Source organism: Halichoeres trimaculatus, unplaced genomic scaffold (genome assembly GCF_033239565.1).
Source record: "Halichoeres trimaculatus isolate MK-OKI-2021-1 unplaced genomic scaffold, fHalTri1.1 fHalTri1_scaffold_8, whole genome shotgun sequence".
Lineage (NCBI taxonomy): Eukaryota > Metazoa > Chordata > Actinopteri > Labriformes > Labridae > Halichoeres > Halichoeres trimaculatus.
The window spans coordinates 37,844,689-37,866,169 of record NW_027437186.1 but is presented as its reverse complement, the minus strand read 5'-3'; the positions used below and the strand labels follow the sequence as shown (position 1 = coordinate 37,866,169).

Genomic DNA, 21,481 nt, shown 5'->3' with positions numbered 1-21,481 from the left:
AGCTTGCGGAGCTATTCTCCCATTGATTCTAATGGAGGGAGCTGAGAGGGCTTCTTTGGGGTTCACCAACTTTAAGGGCTCATTATTCGAAAAAACGTTTTCGAAATAACAACTTCAATAAGAACTTTTGTAAAAAAAAAAAAAGGAAATCTGCAAATTTCAAGCCAATACCATTTTTGGTTTTTGAGGAGATAATTTTTGCAGAAAGGGTAAAATTGTGGTGAACTTTTATTTTGAAAGGCAAATTGCCAGCTTCCTGTTTGAGAAAGGTCAAAGGTGTCAATGTATGTTTTTTGCATCTCACTGTCACAAACAGTTTGATGTTGGTTTGATCGCTGTACTGCATTCCTACAGGTCACTAGGGCTGTTTTAGTGTGCCTAGATGGTGCTAGAGAGCATATTATGGGATGTTGGGGGTCAAGTTTGGTATCATATCAAATTTTTTTGCAACTGCAGGGTTTGTGCCAATTTTGGTGAGTTTTTAAACCTTATCTCCTTGAGCAAGGACCATACAAATCTGCCAATGGAGCAAGAAAAATGTCCTCGTAAATTAGCTTGAAACTAGAATAATGTCTTAATACAAGAAATTTGAACACTTGAAATGTGGACCTCATTTTGTCTATAAATAACTTGAAATGAGACATATTTCTGGACTAGTCAGGTGAATGTGGCTCAGATTGAGTATAATGAGACAATTTTTACTGAAATTGAGACAAAAACACCTGATTAGATTTCAGCCTCCTCAGTGATGGGTACATCCATGCTCCCTCACAGAGCAGCCTAGTCAATAAATAATGAGCTACATGATCTAAGGAGTGTGACAGTGTCAGAGGAACGGTGGGTTGAGGGGCGCTGGGTCCAGAGGAGCTCTTTTTGGCACCGGCACTGCTCAGTGTAGGCACGAGACGGCTGTTGGTAGAGGACACGGTGGTAAGTTGTACTGCACTAGAGGTATTTGGTCTTCAAAGCTTTGGGGCTGGCTGGTCAGATCCCAGTATTCAAGCTCCTCCTCCTCCTCCTCTTCCTCTTCTTCCTCCTCTAATGGACCAGATGAAGGCAGGTTGTTCTGGTCTAGTTGGTCCGTGTTGCTCCTGTGGTCAGATCCCCGAGGGTTTTGAAGAACTCCTCCATCTCTCTCTGGAGGAGGAGGTTTCGGTTTTCTGCGTCTTGATGCGCTCGCTCCGAGTTCCTGAGCCGGATCTCCAGCATCTGAAACTTCTTCCTCTCCTGGTCCAGCTCCTCCTCGAGGCGGCTCACCTGGGACTGGTACTTGGAGCAGGACTCCTCCAACCTGACAGAAGAAGAAAGAGAAGAAGAAGAATCTGTAAAAACTCGCTGAAGCTTTTTCCCCGACAGGAAGTGAACGTTACTCACTTGTGGATGCAGCTTTCGTAGCTGGTCCTCTGTCTCTTCAGTTCCTGTCTGAGCTGGGTCAGCCCGTCTGTGAGACCTTCTTTAGTTCCTGGGGGGTCATCCTCAGCCCCGCTCGCGCTGTGATCCAGAGTACTGGAGCTGTCCTTCACCTCTGAGGGTTTTTCTGGACCATGTCCTGGTTTTACCGCTTTCTCACTCCCGTCCGGCTCGGCTAGAGAAATCTCGAAGGAGGTCCAGATGGAGGAGGAGTCAGCGGGCAGGCTCAGGCTGGAGGGGGCGACGTTATCGTAGGCAGACAGTCTGTGGGACTGGAGGAGGGCTCTGTGAGACAGGGAGGTCTGCGGGGAGTCCTCGTCAGAGTCTCTCTGCGAGTCCTTCAGGGTGCTCTCCTTCAGGGACAGGGTGGAGTCTTTGAGTCTTTCTCCTGAGGAGGTGGTGCGCCTGTGGGCCCGGAGCGACGACAGGCCGTTCATCAGCCAGTTGCTCCCCCCGGCCGCAGACACGTCCCCCGCCGAGCCCCCGATCTTCGCCCTCGGCCCTGGAGCCGCTGCGCCGCCCTTGAAGGAGGTCCTCCAGGAGGGCAGGGCTTTGGCTTTACTGGGGCTGACGGCTAAATCACCTCCTCCTTTCCCTTCACTCCTGCTCTCCTCTTTCCCATCCTCCTTCTCCTCTGTCTTACTTTTCTCCTTCTCTTCGGTCTTACCGTCCTCAACCTTCTCTGACGGGGGGACCGGACTGGGTGCAGGTGGTTTAGTGTCTGTAGGAGGAGTGGGTGTCTGGGCTTTCTCCTGAGAGGGTTTGGAGCCGGTGCCTGAGGAGGGGGAGGCGTCAGGGTCCTCCTGGGAGACCCATTCCACTTTGCACCTCTGGATTTCAGACTTCCTCAGCTGCTGCGGCGCCGAGGGGGGCGGGGTCACAGTCTCAGCTTCGTCTCGTTGGTACAGCTGGGCGTGTTCGCTGATCAGCACAGTCATCAGATGTTGGACCTGAGAGCTTCCTGTTCACAGACACAGCACGCACAGAGTCAGAGAGTTAGAGTTTAAGACAAGTTTATGAAGGCTGCTCGAGATAAATCTCCCCAGCAGCAGGGAGGAGAATGCCGTAGTTGAAGAGCCATCACTGCTCTGTTTTTGTCTGTTAACAGCCACATAGCTCCATGCTCAAGCTTCCCATCTCAGAAGAAGACAGACTAAGTGTCTAGAGTTCATTTATCAGGAAATGTTCCAGCTACACTCAGTAAAACTGAGCATGTGTGTTCTCGTCACTTCACGGCCGACTGCTTTTCCAACTTTGGACAGTCCAACAGAGGGCTAGCCAATAGACTGGTCCTGAATCCAGGCGCATTACCAACCATCCTCCAACAAACCTGGGACCCTGGAAATGTGAGTATTTTAAATGCTGTGTGCTGTGGAGCAGATGGAAGAGCTTTTCCTCAGTGTCCCCCCTGTCTCTGTGTTAGCTTCAGGATGCTAACTTTAGCTGCAGTTAGCCTGTTGTTTTAGCCTGTAATGTTACGGTAAAGGAGCTTCTCTGTTTTCTAAACATTGTGCACTCGGAGCTCGTGGCGCCGCTCTCAGTGACGTGGAAGAGCGGGGCGGTATCAGCGGTGGCTCATTTACATATGAAGGCCACGCCCACTAAATCAGAGCGTTCTGAACAGAGGGGCTATGAGAGCCTGGAAACAATGCTGCTGTGCTTGATTTATTGGCTTTTTGGACCAAAACATGTTACTACCATTTCATGAAGACATCAATGATCCAGATTAAACTGAGGAAAGGAGCAGGAGATGGGACCTTTAATACAAGTCACTTTTCTCTTGTTCCATTGGAAGATTTTTTTTTACTTGTTACATCAATTCAGACCTCATTTTGTCTTTAAAAAACTTTAAAAAAGACATTTTTCTGGACTGGTCAGGTGAAACAGAAAAACAGAAACACTTAATAAACCCAGAAGAAATTAGTAGTTTTCAACATATTTTCAGTGTGTTATTACCTGCTGACAGTCTCTTTCACAGCGTCCATGACAATTACATGCAGATTGCTTATTATGTAAATTAGGCGATGATGTCATTTAGCGACTTCCAGCAACAGCCAATAGAAACTTTTCCTTACTGAGGAGTTGGCATGTTGAAGCTAACATGTCTCACTCAACTTTCATGATGCTTTAAAAGGCTGTCTTTCCAAAAATACATCCAAATGTCCTACACTTAAAGAGAAAACTCATCATGGCGTGAGTAACTTCTGGTGGGAACCATCAGGTTCCTGGGACTGTAGTTTGACCCTGACCCCAGCAGGGAACCTGTACCAAGAACCTCCTAAAGTTCCTGCTGTTAGTGTGACAGATAGCAGCACCACCCCTCACCCTCCATCATCATCACTGGATCCTCCACCCTGGGCCGAAGGATGTTGGGTCCGAACACGGTGGCCAGATTCTGGACGCTCATCTTGTTCTCGTTGGAGTGCGCCTGAACCTCGTCCAGAAACCTGAGCAGAGGAGCAGAAAGGAGAAGAAGGAGAACTCATTTCCTCACATCCAGGAGTTTTGACATGTGCTGACAGATCTGAGAAGACGTCTCTGGGTCTTTGTGTCGAATAAAAACGGAGCTGATGAAGAGGAGGCTGAGTCACGGCTCTGAATGCTGTGTGGGCTCAGTGTTTCTAAAAACGCAGACTTCACTGAGAGACGGCGGCGGTTATTCACACTCAGTCAGTCGGAGTGATGTCACTTCCTGTGATGAGGACGTGGGAGTGATGAATGTTACTGCCTGGTGTGACAGGGTGTCCCACCATCACTCAGCGGACACAGGGAACAACAGGAAGTGAGATCAGTCAGCTGATCAGAGGGAAACGTGGCGCTCACTCACCTGCAGATGTATCTGAGGAGGTTGGAGTTGACCTGAGGAAGAGATTTCACCTGTTTGCAGAGCTCTGAGATCCCCTGGGAGGAAAAAAGACAAAGAGGAGACGTTTCAGACGTTTCATCCCGAGCAGAGGGTTTGACACACACCAGGAAGTGAGAGGGCGGAGCTTACCGTAGCTTTATCCTTGGTCAGCAGCGGAGCACAGGAGAGGAACTGCGTGTACTTGGAGAAAGGGATTATGGGCTCTGGCAGCTCCCGAATGTACAGCTTTAACAGTGACGCCACCGTGTGGACGTCTGTGGTACTGTAGGAGACATGGAGGCATGTACTTAGACTGCTCCCGTTATAAAGATCTGACGCTGGTGTGATCTGCTCACCTGTCAAACACGGGCTTCTCGCCGCGGTCGAAGGCGTCCTGCAGCTCTCGAACGTGATTGGTCTGACCAGGGGCCCTGAAGAGCCCCTCCTCCTGGAGCCCGTGGTCCCGAATGAAGGAGACGCACTGTTCGACCAGCACCGGGACCTGACGCTGAGCGCCGCACTGCGCCTCGTACAACATGGTCTCCTCCAGGTGCTGCCCAAACACGCCTGCAGACACAGAGAGGAGGAAAACTGAAATCTCATCAAGTGATTTTGTCTTATTTACGTATAAAAATGTCTTTTTAGACTCAATCTGAGCCAGATTCACCTGAGCAGGCCAGAAAAATGTCTGATTTCAACTTATTTAAAGACAAAAAAAAAAAGTTTTAGTTTCAAGCAAATTTCTCTTCTTCCATTAGCAGTTTTTTTTTAATTGTTATAGAAATTCAGACCTCATTTAGTCTTTAAATAACTCGAAATTAGACATTTTTCTTGACTAATAAGTTGAATCTGGCTCATATTGAATATAATAAGACATTTTCTACTTAAAATTAGACAAAAACAGCCTGTAAAGACTGTGTAAATACTGTTTCAGAGCAACAGGAAACTGACTTTAGGAAAATAATCATTTAACAATAACTGACGTGTTCGAGCATCTTCTTCTTGTGTATAAAATTTGAGTGTTTTCTCTCCAAAATTCTGATTTTTGATATATTTATTCTCCCACCTCCTCCTAGCGGCGCCCATATGACCCTGCGTATGGCCCTGACCCACTCCTCCATGTCGCTCTGAGAGTTCGCCATCAGCAGGTAAGACTCGTGGCTCATCCCGGTCCGATCCTTCTCTCCTGACGCCCCTGGAAACAGAAGATAAGTGAGATAAGCTGAAGCTCTGGACGTTAAAAACGCAGACTCATAGAGGAAACAGGTCGAACAGGTGCAGTTTGACTCTGCAGAGCACAGAGGAAAGATGTGGTTTCCAGCCGTGACCTTATCAGGTGCAGCAGCCCCGTCAGGTACAAAGACCGCGCCGTGCAGCTGTGCCTCCTCTTCCTCCTCTTCCTCTCTCTGCACACAGCTTGAAACCAACCGCTCTGACATTTCAGACTGACATTTCAGTTTATTCCTGTTCAGCTTTGATCACACTGAGGGAAACTTCACCTTCATGTGAAGCTCAGGCGCAGAGATAAGAGCTGCAGAGCTGCTGCTCCTCTGATGGTTTTAAACTGGAGTAAACCATCAAATAAACTGGTTATGAGTCTGGAGCAGATTTATTTGACTTCATGCTGTTTAGGTTGGGCCATATATTGTTCCCCTGCATTGTCAGAGTCCAGCACAGTGGTGCACAGTGGTGCAGGGTGTGTTATGTGTGAGAGAAGTGACCCAGAAAGAGGAGCTCCCTGTGGACACCAGCAACTGCACCGAGCCTCTCTTTCAGGATCTTTCTCTTTGCTTCTCCTCCTCCTCCTCCTGGGTTTCTCTCTGGACACGTCTCCTGTGTTAAAGGTTCACGTCGCTTCGTTTTCATCCTTATTACGACAAATTAGAAAAGCTTCCTCCTTTTTTTAAAGAGCACAGCAGCCGTTGATCCTGTGACTTTCAGAGAAGTACGACCTCAGTGTATTATTTCAGATGATTTTAATGACCTTCAGATGGTTTTTATGCCTCATGGGAATAAAACGACTTCAGCAGCTGGTAATAAGTGTGATAAATTCAGCTGCCTTGGTTTGCTCTGTCTGTACCTTTATATTTGTATATTTTTTTAACATTTGCACATTTCATGTTGAGTCCATGATTTTATAAATATATATATATGTTTTTTACCTGCTCTTAAGAGGACTTCTTAAGCCCACTAAGTAATGAAACATTACATTCTTTTTTAAAAATATATAATATTTAATTAAATTAAATTATGTTATACTATATTCTATTATATTACATTATATTATATTACATTTTATTAGATTATATTATTTTATATTATATTATATATTATATTTTTTATACTTTATTATATTATATTATATTATATTATATCAAATTATATTATATTTTTCCACACTTTATTATATCATATTATTTTATATCATTTTAATTTATATTATATTATATTATATTATATTATATTATATTATATTTTGTTATATTTTATTGTATATCACATTTTATCACATTTTATTTATTTATATGTTGTATTATATTATATTATATTATATTATATTATATTATGTTATGTTATATTGTATGTATGTTATACTATTCTTTTCCTTAGAGATTTTTCTTTTCTATTTCTTTGATATTTATGGGGCTTTTAATCCTTTTATTATTATTATTATTATTATTATTATTATTATTATTATTATTATCTTTATTATTATTATTATTATTATTGTTGTTGTTGTTATTGTTATTATGAATTCTTTTTTTTTTTATAAATTTTCTTTATTTTTTATAGCTTAAATCTGAACTTTATCTTTATTCTTTTTCACAGAGTGTGTAACATATAATTCTGTATTTTTTAAGTAGTTGCTCAGTTGCTGTTCACGTTGTTTCCTTGTTCCTTGTCAATTGTTGGCACTAATACTCAAAGTTGGCTATCTATGTGTAAACATGTGCTAGTACGACAATAAGCTTTTTGAATTTTGAATTAAATTTGAAAAACATAACTTTGAGCATCCATGAACAACTTTAAAGTGAACACAGTTTGAAAAATGATTAAAACTCAGTTTTACTGCATTCCCTTCACATCTTGATGACGTTCTGAAACGTGAATGTGTTTAAAGATCAGGTATCAGAGCCGTGGCCCTTTAAGTGAAGTGCCCAAACACAGAGAGGCCATGCACATGAATATTTAAAACCACTTTCTGCAGCAGTCAGAAACTCTATACAGTAAATATGAGCACGTCTGCTAATGATGCAGCCAGTCCCAGTGTGGGTCTGTGCTGCAGCAATAAATCTGCTGACAGGCAGCAGCTCTGCACACAGGTAAGGCATGACTATATATACATGTGTGTGTGTGTGTGTTTTCTGTTCAGTGAATCAGGAAAAGAAGACGCAGCAGCAGCAGGTGATGTCCTGTCAGTATCAGACACACAGATAAAACGTGTCAGTGTGTTTTCACAGCACGTCTCTGATCGTCTTCAGCTAAACGTTCCTCCAGGAATCACAGACTCTGCGTCCTCCAAGGTGACACTGACCTTTCTCAGTCTGAGAGCAGACAGACTGATGTGTTCACAGATTTTCACTTATTTTACATTTCTTTACAAGAATCTACTGAAGCACAGTAACGACGACGACGAGAGGCGCTGTGACTCCTGCAGCTACGGCAGAAACCCTGAGGAGATCCATCCATGCGTTAATTTTTTTTTTTTTTTTCAAATATACACTAGTTTTTCTTCTTTGGACGTCAAAAATACTTTTTCCATTCAAATTCATTTTTCTTTCTTGTCATTTTGAGTCAGCAAAACTTATTTCTTGGGCTAGCTTTTAGTTTTTGTTTAGCTTCTTGTGTTAAAGCATTATTCTGATTTTAAAAGACCTGATGAGAAATTTTTGTCTGACATAATTGGTAGATTTTAAGATGAGCAACTCAGGCGTCATTTTTGTCTCTGAATATCTTAGAATGAGACACTTTCCTAAAGTCATTTTTTTCCAAAACTGAAACATCAACACTTGTTCAGATTCCAGGTTTTGCAACATAACGCTCAGTGTCTTACTCTATCTTTTCTCCAGTCTGAAAATAAAGGCATCAAAGCCTAAAATGATGACAAAACAACGCTCATCCTTTCTGTTTTTTCTGCAGATTTCATGCCCGTGCTGCGGCCTGTGAGTCACTGAGCTGTTTGATAAACTTCTGTTTTCTCAGGAATCACTGGATCAAGGTTGTGAAACAAACCTTTCATTATTTTTTTATACTTGTGTCGTGTGGTTTAAAAAAGCATTAAAGCAGTGGTCAGTTGTCATGAGACAAATATCATAAAGTCAAACCTCTGTGTATCCCTTTAAAGGTTTCCAGGTGTTAAATTTAGTTTAACATGTTTTTACTCATGTTGCTGTAATCAGACGTACAGTTAGGACATGATGTTATTTTGGTTTCTGGGGGATTTCACCCTGAGTGATGTGCAGAGCAGAGACGGTCATACGTCTATAAAAATGACTGTGGAGAGATCACACTGTCTATGTGTCTCTGTATAATACGGTCAGACTCATAAACCTGTGATTCTCTATAAAATAAAACCCAGATCACTGACAGGATAAATATCTACGTTCACAAACGTCCAAGTGTTTCAGTAACTGATAATGTTAAACAGGGACATCAGGAAGTCATAGGATTAAAAAAATAACAGCTACAGATACATATACAGCAAATGTAACACATAAGAATAAGACAACGTGTACAAATTTGTGTACAAATTAAAAATGATATCTGATAAATTCTAACAATGATTCAACTTAATTTGGTTTTAAAAATATTTTTTTGTTGTTGAAAAATGTTTTAATATGTTTGTTACTAAAAAAATAAAAGTGAATTTTTTCTCAATTAATTCATGTATCATTTTTCTTTAGGGGGCATGTTTTGTGGTGTATCTATCAATATATATATATATATATATATATATATATATATATATATATATATATATATATATATATATATATATAAATAGATAAGTATTTTTACTGTATTACTATTAATTCTATGATTATTTATTTGTTTACATAAATGAACAATCCAATTACATGTTTAATTATGTTGTGTCATATATATTTTCTGTAATAATTAATGATAATCGTAAATATAATTATTATTAATAATACTAATAATAACAATTATTATAATCATGAAAATTATTATTATTATTATTTTAATAGCAATAATGAAAATAATAATAATAATAATTGTTATTATTATTATCATTATCATTATTATATTACTATTATTATTTTATTGTTATTATTATAATTATTATTATTATTATTATTATTATTATTACTATTAATAATAATAATAATATATTAAAAATATTTTCAGAAAATCTTTAATGATTAATTTGCAATACTCTAATAAAAATTAAAATTAAATTTTTTAAAAATATTATATGATTAATTTGCAACACTGAAAAAAATTAAATTAAAGTGAATTTTTATATGTTCTCAGAAAATGGTGTATCTAGAAAGGACTTACTCAGATGATGATTTTCTAAGAATGAAGATAAAAAAACAGAAAAAAAATCAGACGTTTTCAGCGTTTTGCATGCTTTAAGCTGTTATTTTGTTATTTCTGTGTTTTGTTTGTGCTTCATGTGTTCAGTCTCTGGAGTCGTTACTATAAGGGAGAAATAAAAATAACAGTGTGTTCCTTCATTTTGGCTCCACATCATGAACAGAAGCGTCAGCATCACTGGAACAGGACTCACTCACTTCCTCACATTACAGAGCCGCCGCCTCGCCAACTCACCTGGAACGATCTCAAACGGGTGTCGACCAGGCTCGTCCTGATTGGCAGGCAGCTCGTTGACCTGACTGCCTTGTAGAGGAATGCAGCCCTGCAGGGGAGGAGAGAGGAAGGCTGTGATTGGCTGAGAGACGGACTGACAGACAGGCCTGAGGAAAATACCCCCATCAACTGTCTTCAAGAGCCAAACAAGAAATCAATTAGTGGTTCTGGACCGGGACGTGGAGTGCATGTCGAACATTATGGAGCTCTGAGAACAGAGGGCTCTGGGCGCGCGTCCAGCAGAGGGAGGGATGGAGGGATGGAGGGATGGAGGGAGGGATGGAGGGATGACTCAGGGAAACAGCTCCTCATCTTTATATTCCCACAGCGCTTCCTGATGGACTCACATTTTTGATCTTCCCAACATAGAGAAGGTCAAAGGTCGCCGCTAAACGCACACACAGCTGAAGCACAGGGCAGCATGTTGTCACATTATCAGAGAGTGTCAGAGCAGCAGCAACACACTGGGACGTTACAGAGAAGTGTGTGTGTGTGTAGAGATGTCTTTACAGGACAATATTTACGGCTATATGTAGCGCTATCGGCAGTCCAGTGCTCTGACGTATCTGTAGGCTAACGTAACAACAAGCTAACTGTCAGTTTGTAGCGTAGCTTAGCAGCTGCTATATTTCTCTCTCCTCACAGCCCGGTGCTCTGAGACGTGTCTGTAACGTGTAACGTTAGTGAATCCTGGTTCTGTCCTACCAGAGCTCATCTACCAACTCCAACCTCACCAAGCAGAGCTAACGTAACCTGGCTCTTCATTTTATTGATAGACTCTCAAGTTTGAACAGACCACTGCAGAATAACTGCTGACTGTGGGTTGGAGGCAACATTAGCACAAACACATTAACCTGGGTTTAGCTCTTTTTTTAGCACTTAGCTCAAGTTTTAGCCTTTAGCTTCTATGTTAGCCTTTAGCTCATGTCTTAGCATTTGGCTCAAGTTTTAGCCTTTAGCTTGTGTCTTAGCCTTAAGCTCTTATTATAGCATTTAGTTCAAGTCCAGCCTTATGCTTAAGATTTAGTCTTTAGCTCAAGTTCTAGCCTTTAGGTCCTGTATTAGGCTTTAGCTTGTGTCTTTGCAAATAGCCAGTTTTTTAGCATTTGGCTGAAGTTTTAGCCTTTAGCTCACATCTTGGCCTTTAGCTCAAGTTTTAGCATTAAGCTTAAGTCTAAGCCTTTAGATTGGGGGTAAGCCTTTAGCTCATGTCTTAGCATTGAGCTCATGGTCTAGTCTTGAAGTCCTGTCTAAGCATTTAGCTTGTGTCTTAGCATCTAACTTGAGTTTTAGCCTATAGCTTGTATGTTAGCCTTTAGCTCAAGTCTTAGCCTTTGCTCGTGTCTTAGCATTTACCTCAAGTTCTAGCCTATAGGTCCTGTCTTAGTATTAAACATGTGTCTTAGCAAATAGCCATTTTTTAGCATTTAGCTCAAGTTTAAGCCTTTAGCTCATGTCTTAGCATTTAGCTCAAGCTGTAGTCTGTCTTAGCATTTTGTTTGTGTCTTAGCATCTTGCTCTGGTTTTAGCCTTTAGCTTGTATCCTAACCTTTTGCTTAAGTTTTAGCCTTAACATGTGCCTTAGCTGTTAGCTTGTGTTTCCTTTCAGCCTCTTTCTCCAAACTTCATCAGCTGGCGTGATGATGTCATATTGACTTAGATGTGCTTTAAATCAACCATGTTCTGCCTGACCTGATGTGAAGCTAAGAAGTTGCACGTCAATAACCTGTGATATTGATGCTGATAATCTAATTCTGAAGTGTGGATTAGGATTAGGAATATATCTTTTTCAGGCTCAGTTAGCCAAAACATGGACTCTTTGAGCTCACGTCACAGGATTTAGGAGCGTTTCAGGAGCTTTGTGTGTGTGAATACGTCTGTGTATGAATTATTTTACGAGCGTCACCTGTGCCTTGGTCTCGTCCTGGTCCTTGTAGAAATACAAAGCTTCATTCCTTAAGACAAACCAGCGCAGCTGCCAGTTCTTCATGATGCTGCGCTGCCTCTTCAACCAGCCGGCCTTCAGAGCTTTCTCCTGGTCCAGAGGAGAGCAGGGCCGGGACACCCGCGACAACTCCCCCAGAACCATGCTCTTGGACCGTGCTGAAGGACACACACACACACACACACACACACACACACACACAGACAAACAGGGTCAGTTTATAGGGAGAAGAGCAAACTTGTCATTTTAGGAATTTCCTGTAGTTGTTGTTTGTTCAAGCTCCAAAAATTAATCAGGGATGAAATCCTGGATCATTATTCACAGACGCCTCCCTCAGGTGCAGATAAGCTCACACGCTTCACCATGCATCCAGATTCCCTCTTAGGTAAATCCACCAAAGCAGAGCCTCCATTTTGCAGCAGAGACATCTTGTTTTGAGACGACACTCAGATCTTTTCATTTTGTGTCTCTGGTTTTAGAGAGGAGCTCGTTTTTCCTGCTCTGCTGCACGGAGAGGAGAATCTGATTCAGATCAGCTTTACCAGCTGCAGACTGAGTCCTAGCATGGATTTTATATTAGCATAGGTGTGCCAGAGGTAAGGAGTAAAACCAGCCACGGTGAACGCTCCCCGGGGAGTCATGGGGGTGAGGAGGGGGAGATAAACAGAGAGCAGAGGGAGAGCAGAGGGGGAGAAATCAATGGCTCCTTTTTCTCCTGTTAATTGCATCTTGCTTTCTGCTGAGGACAGCAGGGACGTTTCTGCTCGGGCTGATCCTCTCTCTGGTTTCCTCTCTTTCTCTCTGTTGTTTGTCAGTTTCTGGGACTGAACGTTTTACTGCTCTCTGCTCTGCTCGTCCTTCATCTGCAGAGTCACGGCTGCTGGGACGACTCCAGATCAGTTTGGCTCAGCTCGGCTGGATTAAAGTCATTCAAGAGCCACGAAATCTACTTTATCTCCACAAAACAGACCATGAAGGTGAAAAAAAATCTATACAGAGTTAAAATTTAGTGAATAATCATCTAAACTTTTTTTTATTCATGAAACTGTACATGTGATGTCTGATTTTTTTGTTTGAAAAAAATTCAGATTTTGGAGGAATTTTAAAAAAAACGTAATAAAAAAAAAATGACAAATTTCAAAAATGTGCAAAGACTTTTAAGAAATCAAAATTTAAAGAATTGTAACACTTCCAAAATATCTAAAATGTCAAAAATTGCAAAAATTCCCAAAAGAAGATACAATTTCAAGAATTAGCAAAATGAATAAATAAATAAATAAAAAAATAAAAAATAAAAAATTGAAACTTTAGAATCGTGCAAAATTTCAATAACTTTTTATTGTAGAATTTTTAAAAAGAATGTTTTAATTTTTGTGTTTTCAAAAATTTCAAAAAAAAAAAAACATTAAAAAAATACATTTGCAAAAATTTTGGAATTTTTTTGAAATATCAAAAAATGTGCAAAGACTCTAAAAAATTAAATTTTTAAAATTGCAACACTGCCAAAGTATCTGGGATCTCAATAAATTTTTTAAAAATTACCAAAAGGAGATGAAATTTTAAGAATTTGAAAAAGAAAGAAAAAGAAAGAAATTGAAACTTCAGAATTGTGCAAAATTTCAAGAACTTTTTACTTTAGAAAATTTATTGAAATGTTTCAATTTTTGTATTTCCAAAGTTCTTCCCAAAAAATTAATTTAAAAAATACTTAAAACATTTGCCAACATTTGGATTTTTTTTTAGATATCAAAAAATGTGCAAAGACTCTTAAAAAATAATAATTTTAAAATTGCAAAACTTCCAAAATATCTGGGATGTCAAAAAATTTCCAAAATTTTCAAGAGATGAAATTTAAAGAATTTGCAAAAAATTGAAAAATTAAAACTTCAAAATTATGCAAAATTTCAAGACCGTGTTATTTTAGAAAAGTTTTAAAAATGTTTTAATTTTTACGTTTTCAAAAATTTCCAAAAATTTTACAAAAAAAATACTTAAAACATTAGCCAATATTTTTAGAAAAATTTTGAAATATCAAAAAATGAGCAAAGACTTTTAAAAAATATTTTTTTAAATTGTAAAAATGTAAAGAAAAAAAATATGAAAATGTGAAAAATTTGAATTTGATAACATGTATTGTTTAAGACGTTTAACTCATCATTTTTTTGTAATTTGCTCGTGTTTTGACACATATCAGTCATGTAAATTAATCCAGCAGGTTGGCCGTTAAATGATCTATTAATACAGCAGACATGTTGATGTGGTTTAAAAAAGAACGAAGAAGAGGAAGGAAATCTCAGAGAGGAACTGATTCTTTAGTCGACTCTCGGTTAAAAACTATTTGTGGACATGAATCAAATTATAACAAGTTTCAGGGACTAATGTTACTCAGATCAAACACTGTAAAAAACCTTTCTACTGTATAACTTGGGCTCACCTGTAGCTGCTTGACAATCAGGGAGGCAGCAGTTGTGGCAGGTGTGTGTCTTTGACTGCGTGTGTCCTGTCTGCTGAGACTGTTTGGGCTGAAAGAGAGTTTCAGGATCTGGATTTTGTTTGTTTATTTATTTAATCAGATACTGGTTTTGAGGGTTGGGCTCCTTATTTTGTGAAAAACACTTTCCTTGTACAAATGCTTCATTTCATCTCTCTTTTGTCCTGGGTTCAATTCTGTTACTCTTCACTTATCATACCCTAGCTGTCTGTGGGGTCATAACAAGGACAAACTAGTAATAATGATAATAATAAAATCTATTAATGTTGCACTTTAAAAAAGTGATTCACAGAATAAAAACAAACAGTAAAAAGAAAAAAGAAAAGAGAAGAAGTAACGGATAAATGTGAAGAAAAATGTCTCAGACAGCGGCTGAAGCTCATGTTGGAATCAGTTTGACGAAGTTAATATCTGCTCACATCCATCCTCACTTTAAGAAGCCATATGATGAGGAACTATGGCAATAAAATGACACAGAGCCTTCATGTCATTAGCTTCTCCAATGGATCGTATCTAAAAGTCTTTATTTTTTAATTCAAATGTTCTCATGATGAGAAAAACCTCCGGTCAGCTGATGGAGAAAACCTCAAACAGCATCATGTCGTCCTGTCAAACACTTCAGCTCCCTCAGACCCTGCTCTCCATCCTTCAGCCGGGCTCAGCGCCGCTGTATGACTATGCACTGAGTGATGCTGCATAAAAGGGTCAGAGCCGAGCAGAGCCAGGATCTAATCAGAGGAGAAAACCATTAGAGCAAATGAGAGATGGCAAGAGCACCAAGCGTGGCGTGCAGACTGGAGTCTCTGACGGAGGAGGAACCAGGTTTTTCTCCTTCACATCATCGTTTGTGAGAGAATTCAAAGACCGTCAGAGGAGACAAAACTCCAAACACAAAAACTGCTGCAAGACCAAAAATCCATTCACACAGACTGTGAATTTCTTACAGTTACAGTTACAGAGAGTCTTCCCCTCGACCTCTCACTTCCTCAAACTGATCTGTGAACGGACACCAACAGTGAAATCCTTCATTCTGTGCAGCCTGGTAGAAAACAAACTCAAACACACTTTGGAAAAGGTTAAAGGACTTTTTCAGATATTCATGAGGAGAAACTCTCCTGTAATAGTCAGAAATGAGCTTCTGTCTTTTCACAGAGACTGTTATAGAGACGACTCTTTGAATGTGTTTACTGATTAATCAGCCTGTTTAAAATCATTATCAAAGATCTCACTTTATATTTTAACTCTTGTGTATAATTTATCATCTGATGTTGCTGTTTGTCTGTATCCTTTGTGTAATGACTGCTCCACAACAACTGCCCCTAGAGGACTAAATGAGGCTTTTAAATTAAAAATATATTGATCATTGATGAACAATATTAGGGCCCCTGCTCCATATTTGATGTATGATTGGTAAATGGTATCAAGAATCACATTTTATTAAGTGATATCGAAACACATCACATTATATGCATATAATTTAAGAGTTTTGAAAAAAAAAAAAGATAATTAAAAACTTTTTTTTTTTTTTTAATTTTGCAAATGTTTAAAATTCCAAAATTGTTTGATATTGTTGCATCTTTTATTTATTAATTATTTTTTTTTTCAAATTGTTTGAAATGCTTTAAAAAAATGTTTCCTTCCTCTGGAAAAAAGTATTGAATTTTTTTTCAAATGTATGAGTTTTTTTTTCAATTAAGGTTTTTCAAATTTTGGGGGATTTTAATTTTTTTAAATTTAACATTACTCTAATTTTTTAAGATTTAAATTTTTTTGAGATTTAAATTTTTTTAATGTAAGGTTTTTCAAATTTCTTGGGATGTTAATTTTTTTTTTTTTCAATTTTTTTGAGATTTCAATTATTTTGAGATTTTATTTTATTTTTTGAGTTTAAGGTTTTTCAAATATTTGGGAAAAAAATTCTATTGTTTTTGCTATTTTTATTACATTCATTTATTTGTATTTTTTCATAAATTTTTTGAAATTGCCTTTTATTTTATTTTACTTTTTTTGTAAATGTGTAAAAACCAAAAACTTAGAAATCACATCTACAATTTCATAAAACACAAAAAACTACTCCTTTAAATTATTATTCACTAGATTTTAATTATGCATCCATTGTTTGTCTTCATTGTGAAGATCTGTATCATTGCATATTTGAAAGAAAGTAATTGGAAAAAAACCTATTTTGTTATTTCTTAAAGCTCCTCAGAGCGACTTTCAATTATCGTTGATCTTGGCGCCCCCTGCTGACTAGATGAAGCCCCTGCTCTCTTTATTAATCTTGTCTAACACATGTGAGTGTAATGCTCCATGATAGTGTCCCAAAGTCAAGACTGAGGCTGGGTCCAAGTCATTTGATTTTGATTATCTGCTGATACTGAGTCCCGATCCAGTACCTCTACTCTGGTAAATCCCAGCTTTAAGCTCCTACCATGAACTCTTTGACCCCTTAAAACTGTTTTAAAAACACATTTTTTAAAGACATGCTTTCATTGGAGATTTCAGCTGAACATGTTTAAATCGTCAAAATGCTGCTTTTATTTCATTTTCATTTTATTTTTTTTGACAGTATCATGGAGAGGATCTTAAATCCTTTATCTTTTGTTTTTTAATTGTTTTAATCATTTATTGTTTTTATTTTACTGATTTTTTTCTTCTTTTATCTGGTAGAGGTTCTCAGCCTTTTACATTTTTCTATATTTTTCCTGGCATTTCTCTTTTACCAATTCTTTTTTTTTACCGTTTGTTTTTATTCAGTAAAGCACTTTGTAACGTTGTTTTTGGAAAGTGCTTTATAAATAAATTTTATATAATGATAATAATAATAACAATAAAAATAATAATATATTATATTATGCATTATTTAAATAATATAAATATAAGTAAATAATAATATAAATTATAATTATATATTAAAATTATATATAATTAAATCAATAGTTATTTTATTTATTTATTTATTAAATTTGGTTTTACATAAGACAATCTAAAATTTAAAAACACTAAAAAATGTAATTATCTAAATAAATATGTATTTATCTAATCATTTAAACACTAATTTATTTATTTAAATATTCCATTTTGGCACTTTTAGTCCTCCATAAAATAATCTAACTTTATTCATATATTATTAATTTTCACTTCTACCTCTATTATTTATAACAATAATATATTAATATATATTTAATTTAATAGATTAAATTATTATTATTATTATTATAATTATTACCATAGCATGCATGCATTTCTGAGTGTGTGTACTTGGCGCTCCCATGTGTTCATACGTGTTAGATTTCTCTGCTAAGGTAAGGTGACATCTGAATTTCATTACAGTGTATTTCTGGAGATTATTTGTGTAAAAGGCTTTTTGTCTGACAGCAGCGCTGTGGCAGTGATCAGGGATTAAAAATAACTCCAGGATTAATAAATCTTATACCTCGTAGTCTGGTTTTCTTTAATGCCTCATGAATCGCCTTCAGGATTAATTCTTGTCTGTTTCATTACCGGCTAAAAACTCCTCACAGGAGCTTTAATATTTAAACATGTGAAATTAATTCATCAGGAAACAGCCTCCTCTCTGCCTCTCCCCAAAAACCAACACCGGTTTCCCTCACAGAGACGAGCTGGCAGCAGTCACGACTCCTGGAGCTACCTGCAACACCTGCTGCACAGAGCAGAGTGTTTCTCCTCTGCATCAGGCTAATCTGAGCGGCAGGAGCTCCTCCTAACCCTCACCCTGTGATTCACAGCTTCCTGATCCATCTCCACGCTCATGGTCACCCCCCACTCCAAGTGGGTTTTACCCGCGTTAGAGGAACTATGTTTGACAGTCAGCTGTTGCAATTTACAGGAGCGAGGGAGAGCCCTGCATTCCTGCTCCAGCCTCTCGTCTCTCAGCTCAGCCGCTCAGCTCAACATTAACCCCGTAACGCCCGGAGAGACGGAGATGGAGTCATGTGCCCAGGTGTGAACGTGCCGGGACGTTGGAGGGTGGGTTACTCCTCCAGCAGCCATATTTACTACAAGCAGCAGAGGAAATCTAGGAGGAATAAGGAGGGAGGAACCACGACAGAGGGAGGATGACATCACCCTGAACGGCACGCTACACCTGCAACTCTTCAAATCATGCAGAAAAACTCCACCATGGTGCTGACGGTGGTCACCTGGACGCAGGACGGCACAGAGCGGCACCGTCCACACCGTCAGGACGTCTTTTCAATCAGAGCAGAAACACTGATGATATGATATCACAAAGACAGCAGGAAGGATGGATCTCTGCAGAGGAGGAAAAAGGAGAGAGGAGAGAGGAAAGGAGAGGAAGAAAGGATGGAGGAGGGACTGTTCTTACCCCGGCGTGCCTGTTTGATCTTGGGGCTGAGCATGGTAACGGTTGCTGTGCTGCTCCCTCTCACAGAGACATGACTGCATCCCTCTGTTCACACACTGCTCCTCACACACACACACACACACACACACTCACACACACTCTCTGTGCTGCTGCTGCCTCGCCCTGCTACTCCTCATCCTCTCCCAGCATCTCTCTGCCTCACCGGCTCGCCGTCTTCCTCTGTCCGGTTTCCCTCACACACACTCACACACACACACTCTTGGCAGCTCTTAACCACGCTCCTCTTCCTCCTCCTCCTCCTCCTCCTTCCTCTCGTCTCACTCCCCCCGCTCTGTCCCCTGCCCGGCGTGCTGTTGTTCTCACATACCTCGAGCCCTGCCCACTCCCACTCTCTGCTGCGCTCTGTGTCTCCGCCCGCAGCTGCACACGCTCAGTATCAGTTTCTCACGTCTATAAATACGTCTGGCTGTGTGTCCTCTGTCTTCTCACCTAGAGAGGTGTCCAGCTGTTTGCTCGGGAGGATCTGATGCTGGTTTGTACCTGGAGTAAAACCTCAGATCAGCTGTGTGTGTTAAACCTTTGATGCAGTGAAGTCATGATGTCTGCAGCGTCAGAGATATGACACAAACTTCAGCCGTCACTCAGCAGTCAGTCTGTCTGTGTCTGTGTGTGTGTGTGTGGAGAAAGCCACAGCACTCAGGGGTGTGATGTTCCTGTTCCTGCTCTGCCTGATGGGCTTGTAGTGGATGTGATAAAGCAGATAAACGCTGCGCTTCAAGAGGCTGATGAGACTGAAACGCTCAACAGAAGAGCAGGACAGAAACTCTGACGTCTGCTTTTCGATTCATCTTGCAACCCGTGTCAGGCTGTTTTTATTTATACATTCGTTTACTTGATTTCAAATATATCATATGGGGGACCAAAAGGGCCAAAATGCAAAATAAAACTAAATAGGTAATTAATTAATAAATTAATTAATTAGATTAAGTTTAATTCAAAACAAATTAAAAAAAAAAAAAAAAATGTAATATTTTAAATAAATATTTATTTATCTCCTAATTTATTTATTTATTTCATTATTTCATTTTGGCACTTTTATTCCTCCATAAAATAATCTTACTTAATTCATATATATATATCAATTTTCATTTCTATTTCCATTTAATATAAAAATAAAATAAAATAAAATAAAATAAAATAAATAAAAATATATGATTTCTTTACTTAATTTTAAATATATATTATATGGGGGACCAAAAGGGCCAAAATGCAAAATACAACTAAATAAAAAATTAATTAATTCATTAATTAATCTAATTAAGTTTTACACAAGACAAATTTCAATTCAAAATAACTGACAAATTTGATATTTTAAATAGATATTTGTTTATCTAACAATTCATTTATTTATTTTTATATTTAATTTGGCACTTTTAGTCCTCCATTAAATGATCTTACTTAATTCATATATATGTATCAGTTTTCATTTCTATTTACATTTAATACAAAAATAAAATGAAATAAAATAAGAACATAAAAATAATAATAAATGATTTGATTGGATTTTCTTCTTTCTAGTTTTTGTTAGCTTTTAATTAATTAATTTATAATTATCTTTTAATAATTTTTGAATGTCATTTATATTTAACACATGTAAACATATGTATGTCTCTAGGTGACATTGTTATGCATGTGTGTATGTATAAGTATGTTTCTTATTATTATGGTTATGATTCCTTTTATTTTTTCCTTTTAGTTTTCTCTTTTTTTATTTTTTTATTCCTGTCTCTTTGTTTCTTCATTTTTCGTTTACTTATTTTATTATTATTATTATTATTATTTATTTATTTTTTTTTGTGTTGTTTGCTTTTCAGTTTAATTAACCTTTGTTAACCTCATCATGACCTTCTCTATTATTTTTGTTAATTATATCATTTCCATAATTAATCTAATAATTATCATTAATTCACATCGAGAAACAAGCAGCTCACTAAAAGATGCTTGTTTGAAATTAATGAAATGTGTCGTCATATATTATTATTAATTATATTGTATTATTATAATAAATATTATAATAATAATACAATTTAATTATAATGATAATAATATAATATTATAATTCATTGTTTTTAATTGGGTTTTGCTAAATCATTTTTTTTTTAGTTTTTTTTCTCTGCTTTAACCGTGTCTCAAAATCTTAAAAATGCAAAAAAATAATAATAAAAAAAATGCATAAAAAAAGCTCTAAAAATAAATAGTATCCCAGAATGAATCAGATTGTTGAATCACTGTTTGGGTTTAAATTTGGTTGAATTCGTAGAAAACTGTAAAACTGGCAACATGTGAATCATTTCCACTTTGCCGACGCTCACAGAGCTCAAAAACTGAAACTGTAAAACCTGCTGAGCTCAGACATGACAATCATAACAACACGGCTTAAACTCATGAAGCAGCAGGAAGTTAATTAAACAAAATAAAGCCTGTAAATAGTTTTTTTTTAATCTAAGTTATAAGGACTAAAGGTTGAATAATAAACTAAGCTGAAACCGGTGGTTTAACCTGAGCTTTACCTGCCAGCTCCTTGGCTCTGTCTCCGCTCAGAGGAGT

General features: G+C 38.0%; 1 protein-coding gene across 1 annotated transcript; it reads right to left on the bottom strand.

The window, feature by feature from the left end:
- Positions 1-132: 132 nt before the first annotated feature.
- Positions 133-19,206, bottom strand: arhgap22a (Rho GTPase activating protein 22a). The gene is made up of 10 exons (XM_074675146.1): positions 18,875-19,206; positions 11,997-12,193; positions 10,052-10,139; positions 5,322-5,450; positions 4,612-4,822; positions 4,406-4,538; positions 4,238-4,311; positions 3,736-3,857; positions 1,375-2,371; positions 133-1,291 (listed from the first exon to the last, which is right to left on the bottom strand). Exons 1-10 carry the CDS (start codon positions 18,906-18,908, stop codon positions 1,072-1,074), a joined length of 2,205 nt encoding a protein of 734 aa, XP_074531247.1. The 5' UTR covers positions 18,909-19,206; the 3' UTR covers positions 133-1,071.
- Between the last annotated feature and the right edge of the window lie 2,275 nt (positions 19,207-21,481).

Coding starts and splice junctions, on each gene's coding strand:
- arhgap22a (XM_074675146.1), bottom strand. CDS start 18,908: ATGCTCAGCCCCAAGATCAAACAGGCACGCCGGG. Junction 5,451..10,051: donor CCCGTTTGAGATCGTTCCAG/GTGAGTTGGCGA, acceptor TTCTGTTTCCAG/GGGCGTCAGGAGAGAAGGAT. Junction 4,312..4,405: donor TGACCAAGGATAAAGCTACG/GTAAGCTCCGCC, acceptor TTTTCCTCCCAG/GGGATCTCAGAGCTCTGCAA.